Source organism: Salvia hispanica, chromosome 3 (assembly GCF_029641045.1).
Source record: "Salvia hispanica isolate PSC_SH4W2 chromosome 3, Shi_PSC_v1, whole genome shotgun sequence".
Lineage (NCBI taxonomy): Eukaryota > Viridiplantae > Streptophyta > Magnoliopsida > Lamiales > Lamiaceae > Salvia > Salvia hispanica.
In genome coordinates, this window is record NC_142694.1 from 46,184,609 (window position 1) to 46,191,059 (window position 6,451).

The 6,451-nt window shown below is 36.4% G+C and overlaps 1 protein-coding gene across 1 annotated transcript; it reads right to left on the bottom strand.

Moving 5' to 3' along the window:
• Window positions 1-472: 472 nt before the first annotated feature.
• LOC125212420 (indole-3-pyruvate monooxygenase YUCCA2-like) lies at window positions 473-3,434 on the bottom strand. The gene is made up of 4 exons (XM_048112593.2): window positions 2,476-3,434; window positions 1,513-1,761; window positions 1,278-1,400; window positions 473-1,148 (listed from the first exon to the last, which is right to left on the bottom strand). The coding sequence occupies exons 1-4, from the start codon at window positions 3,331-3,333 to the stop codon at window positions 930-932; spliced, it is 1,449 nt and encodes a 482-aa protein (XP_047968550.1). The 5' UTR covers window positions 3,334-3,434; the 3' UTR covers window positions 473-929.
• Between the last annotated feature and the right edge of the window lie 3,017 nt (window positions 3,435-6,451).

Below are 6,451 nucleotides of genomic sequence, written 5' to 3' on the forward strand. Positions count from 1 at the left end.
ATTATAGTAAAAGGAATTCTTGTCCAAATTATTATGAGTAAAAAATTATTGAATGAATCTATTAAATACCAACAATTTCTCTTTTGACTTGATAGTTACACACTAAAATTAATAAAACTATGCACAAAAATAACATTTTTTTTCATTAAATTCCATTTCTAGATGAGTTATCATCCCTACCAAACGTTCCTTTAGTATTCATATACTAGTAAAGTACGTGTGGGTGTTGATGAAGGGTATATTACATTAAAAAAAAAAGTCCATTCCACCAATTTAATTTCTAATTTTCTTGGCACAGCACAATCTGACGAGACTGGCACATTAATTTGGTTAATTCTTTAATTTTAGTGGTCCTCTGGGGATAGCAATCATTTCTCCATCCAATTTGGCACAACTCTTTAAACTTGCACTAAATGAGCCACAATTAAATTTTGGTACCAAAATTCATTATGTACCTTCTGCACATTTCTACACTACAATCATTATTTTTCGCATTTCAGATATACTACTAGTATACAAAACATTGCAGGAATTCAATTATCATATAGTATTATTCAACCACACACCATTCTGCTTCAAGAATTCTTCACCTAGCAACTAAAATTCAATAAATCACTAGTGAAATTAGAGAAGAAAATATACCTGTACAAAATGCAATGCACCTAGTACTACTACTATTAACCCTAACAAAATCAACCTTAATTTTCCATGGAGATTCCAATGGCACCAACCTTTGTACTTCAAATATTAGTACCCCCAAAAATTCTCCAATTTTCTTACATCCCATTTTCGCTCTTGTTCGTGTCCATCCCGCATTCTCTATCAAACCCCATCGGGCACTAAGGGTCGGGCATGGCCCGTCCCTTCCAAGATTGATTAGCCGGACATTCGATGACCTAAAAAGGGAATAAACTCGGCAAGTATTTGGACTAAAGGTGCTTTTGCATGAAACTCGGGGAATATTTGGACTGTGAGATGGTTTCCTTCCAAGAGCCCTCGATGTCAGCAGCAATGTTCTTGGCATCAATGGATGCCCCGAGAAGGCCGCGTTTGGTGAACCCAACCGCGTATAGTCCACACTCGCCTTTCCAGCAATTGGGAAATGGCCTTTTTGGGAGCCCATCTTTCTCACAAAACATCTCACTTTTCTAAGGAGGGGAGAGAGAAACCAATTCAGCCAAACATGCCTTTTCCTCTTTAGTACTTCAAAGTTATGAGTGCATTACAGATTTAAGGAAATCTATGTCATATGTAAAAAAAAGGGCAAGCCACTATACCTTTAGCCAACATGGCACATTGCTTTTGTAACCAGTTGCTAGGATTATTGCATCATAATTTTCCACTCTTCCATCCACAAATTCGGCTGATTTGTACCTTAGCCTTTTAATCCCTGGGCGTACCTATTCATAATTTCAATTGATTACAATTAACTTAAAAAAGAAAAAAAATGTTTGGACAAAAGTGGTGTGACAAAATTAAGTATTGATTTGATATGATGCATAGTAATTGTACCTTGATGTCTCCACTTTTGATCTTGTCAAGGGTTCCCACGTCCAAAACCGGGGTTTTCCCGGATAGACTCTTGAGCTCGAGAGGCCCTACCTTGGGCCTGTCGAGCCCATACCGGGCCGTGTCGCCTAGTAAGAGCCATGACGAGACGAGCAAAAACCGGTCGACAATGTTTATAGGCAGCCACTTTAGCAGCCACATGGACAGCCCGAAAGTCGATCTCCCCAGCATCTCTCTTGGTAGAATGTGCACCTAAATTCACCAACAAAGGCCATGTAAAAACGTTGTACTACTACCAAAATACAAAAATGGGGCTCAACTAAAAAGAAAAAGATAAAGGAAAATCAATCATAGAAATATTGAACAAAATCTCTAGCTCATTAACTAGTTGTTGTTACACCGTTACACCCATTCTCTCATTAAATTAATACAAAATCTTGAAACCCTTTTACTAGCCATTGTTGCGCATGCTTGAGTATCCCAAGAAAGTGCTTTACATCAAGATTTTTAAGGATGTCTTTCCCCCTTTTTATTTAATCTTTCTTGCAACTGTTAACAAACGCATGTCACCAAATTTTGTTATAAAAAAACCTTTGGAACTTGAACACTAGAAAACACCGAGCAAACAATTTCGAGCACAAAAAGTTGCATTTTAAAAAAGTGTGCACTTTTATGCTCGTTAAACCCCTTTGCTTCTTAATACCATTCCAACCCCAATTAAAGTATAAAAACCTCACCACCATATTTTCTCACCTTAATCCCCCCCCCCCCCCCCCCAAAAAAAAATTGAATAATTAGGGTTTACCCTAAAAGAGAAAAACACATAACTTCAACATGAAGCCACACCAATACTCCCATCCCATGCACAAAAAAATTGAATCCAAAAAAAGAAGAAGAAAAACACACAGTCACACACAGTGGAAGGTGTAATTTAATTTTCTACTAAAAAGAATAGAGAGAACTCACTGTATCCCTAACGACAAGAGAAGGGGTTGCATTGTGATTGCAGAGATCCAAGCAAACCTCCATCCCGGAATTCCCGCAGCCGACGACCAGCACTCTCCTCCCTTCATAAACATCCCCGCTCTTGTAGCCGCTCGTGTGCACCACGCCGCCAAACTCCGTAAGCCCCTCCATCTCCGGCACCACCGCCTCCGCATTCTCCCCCGTCGCCACAATCAGCCACCTGCACACATACTCCTCCGCCGCCGCTGCCGTTTTCACTCTCCACATCTCCAGCTTGTCATCGTACTCCGCCCTCTCCACCGCCTGCCCGAACACCGGCCTGATTCCAAACCTCTCCGCGTAGGCCTCCAGATACTGGACGAACTGGCGCTTGTCGGGATAGGTGGGGAAGTGCGACGGGAACGGCATGAGAGGGAGCTCGCAGAATTGCTTCGGGAGGTGGAGTTTTAAGCGGTCGTAGGTTTTGAGCTGCCATAGCGACGCGATGCAGTTGGATCGCTCGATGATTAGCGAAGGGACGCCTCTTTCTTTGAGGCACGCTGCCGCGGCTAGCCCTGAGGGGCCCGCGCCCACGATGACCGGGCCCGCAATAACCCTAGGCCGAGGCGCGGAGGAGGAGGAGGAGATCATATTTGCCTGCTGCATCTCTTTTATATAATCAATTTCCATGTGTGTTAATGTGATTAAATCGAGAGCATGATGATGATGATGATAGGAAGAAGAAGAAGAAGAAGAAGAAGAAGAAGAAGGGATGAGTAATAGGGGAGATGAGAGATTGAGTGTGATATGGAGTCCTACAAAACAGGGATTACTTCTTATCCACTCGTGATTTGAATCTGTGTTTTTTTCAACCTGCATTCAATTCAAGATTAAATACTCACTTCAAACATAGATATTATACTATTCCCTTTGTTCATGGAAATTACATGTGTGTGTGTGTATATATATATATATATATATAGAGGGTTGAGTTGAAGGTGTGAGAAGTTTGGAGTCGAGTTTCGATCCACATGTATATATAGAGTATGTTGTGTGTGTGTGTGTGTGGAGATTGGGATTAACTTTGATAGCACCTTTTTAGCATTATTATTTGGATTTAAAATATGCTTTATTTAACATTTAAAACAATGGTATATATAACGTGCATTGGGAATTTGGACTGAACGTATCCCTTCGTCCCCTAAAAATAGAAATATTTGAACGGAACGGGTTTTAAATACAAAATTAGTAAAGTATTAGAGATAACAAGAAAAGTGTGTTAGTGAAAAATGAGTCCCATCTCATTAGAATGGAGAAAGAAATTTCCTAAAAAGGAAAGATTTCTATTTTTAGGGGTCGGTGGGAGTATTATATTTTGAATTTTGAATGGTGATTATTTTGGGTACTTTGCTTTGTGTAATATAGAGAAGATATGAAAATCTATAGCGACATAAGGTTTAATCAACTACTTCCTGCCAAATTTCACTCTTTTTTCAACCTACCAACTCAATTATATGAACTCTTCAGCTGAAATTGTGAGTGAGAGTAATTCATGATTAGAAAAAGGTTAATTGGTGGGTTGGCATTGCGTTGGATTTTTTCAATAAAATAAAGGCGCAAACAACGTGTAAAATAGGTGAACAAATCCAGGTACAATCCAATCAACGATGAAAATACAAGACTAATATCAGCTAAAGAAGCATAAACCAACAAAAAGCACAAAAAATCACGACCCTGTAAAACAGATACTCAAACCAACAAGACTAGACTCATTCTCTTTTTCACTCCTCTCATTATTAAACCTTACGTTCCACCTCAATAAAAAAAAGTTATAAAAACATAAATAATTATAATGATATCAAGCATTACATTAGTTCTATTAATTAACCATTTGGTACAGTACTAATAGTACTAATTGGACTTGTGATTGTGATAGTTTAATTACCATAGGAAAAGTGGGGAGATTACGAATTTAAAATTCATTATATATGTTGACAGGTTCGACCGAAAGTATAGAATAGTGACTTTCTAGTAAAGCCTATTAGATTAATTAGACTTTTTCATGTTATTTTTCTCATGAGTATTAGGGGTGTCCAAAAAGATATTGAGTATTAGTAATTTCTCAATCCGACTCAGAAATAATCGGCTATCGAGTGCTGCTAAAAATGTTTTTCGATGCCAAAAACAATATATTTTCCTAAATATACAAATGCATATGATTGGGGGTGGGTTAGTAACTGAGTGTAGTAAATGTTGGTATCAAAAACCCAATTGTTTAGGCCTCTTGAGAATACCATGAGTCAATGAAGTCCACTTTTTCTGCAATAAAATCAATTTGTCCTATCTCAATTGATTGTTTTAAGCTGTTCTCTATTTATTTGTAACATATACGACTAGAATATTTTAGTCTAGTTTGTTCGATGACACATTATTCCATCATATATATTGGTGCTATTTACAAAAAAAAAGATGGACACGCTTCCAAAATTGATTAATTTTCTTTTCATTTTTATAACCAATATTATGTAAAGTTTTCAACTCTATAGTACGATTGGATCATACCAAATATCTCGGAGATAAGATTACTCTTCTGCACATTTTTCCTAAATTTTTGAAGATTTAATTCTTTTTTAATTACTATAACATATATTACTTTCGGATACATCAATACATGCAACTCATTGGTCTTATATATTTAATTCATAGGGCAGCCGCCAAATTTTACGTGATTAATTAATCTACATGGAGTAAACGAAAATGACTAAACAAACAACAAAGCATTTTATTTTCAAAAAATGCGTTTATTGTGGTCCATATGTGGAGTACAAAAATTCTCGTGTGGCCATGACCTCTATAGTATCATGTTTCAGACTTTCAGATATATATACTATGTGATAGTATATAGGAAACAGAATATTCAGGATTAATGACAATTAATATTCATAGGGAAAAAATATTTTAAGAGGGAAAGGTAGTTAGACATTTAACACCAAACTAACAAAACTAAAAAAATTAGTTTTAGATTTTGTATTTAATCAATTTCATATACTAGTACTATGTTAAATACATATTGTACTATGAGTTTTGAGGGCAAGTTCATCAAGAAGGAGTGGTTTCCTAGTTCGCTAACAAAACTACAATAGAATGAGATAAGTTATTACCAAAATAGTTATAATTGTTTGTCTTTTTTCCTCTTATTTTGGAACAAGGTTTTGGGAGAATCTAGCTTGCCTAGGGATAAAGGCCTATAGAGTAGCTACATATATAACTCTTCCCTAGTTATTTGTGCAATACTCACATAGCTTATAAGTATGTAGTATAATATTTAATTAAGTGTACATAAGTGTGTGTGTGTGATGGAATAGCAAATTAGTAGTAGAAAAAAGAGTTTGTGAAGGTGAAAGAATATTGTTTGGGAGTGAGGTTTGAGGCCCACATATTGGTGTTGCTAGCCACTCATTTGATATGTTATTCAAACAAATTTTAAAAACGAAATGGCTAAAAAGGTGTCTTGGTTGATAGGGGGCCATGTTTGAAGGCTCCTTCCATCCACCCCTAACTCGAATTTATTAAGATGGTCCTTCTCAATTCTTGAGTGCCTTACGATATTAGAAAGATCAATATAAATAATATGTTTGAATGTTTGATTTTGGGGCCTATCAATTATGTAGCAATGTTTCATTATTTAGTTTACGATGGTTCATAATAAGTTTTGCATGTACAAGGATGTTAGACTCATTGACTGACACCACACAAAGTGGCATTTAGTGAGCATTTTAGTGCCAGTTTAGTCTTATACCACACCTAGTGATATTGATGAAATGATTTCAGAATCGACACTACAATCATTCATGATATATTGTACACATCTATCTAGGTTGTGAATTTTTGTAAGTAACATCTACAAAGAATCGACTAAAAGATATCTTTAATCATATTGACCGGTTTACAATGTAAAATGCGGACATGTTTGTTCAATTATTATTATTATTATGCT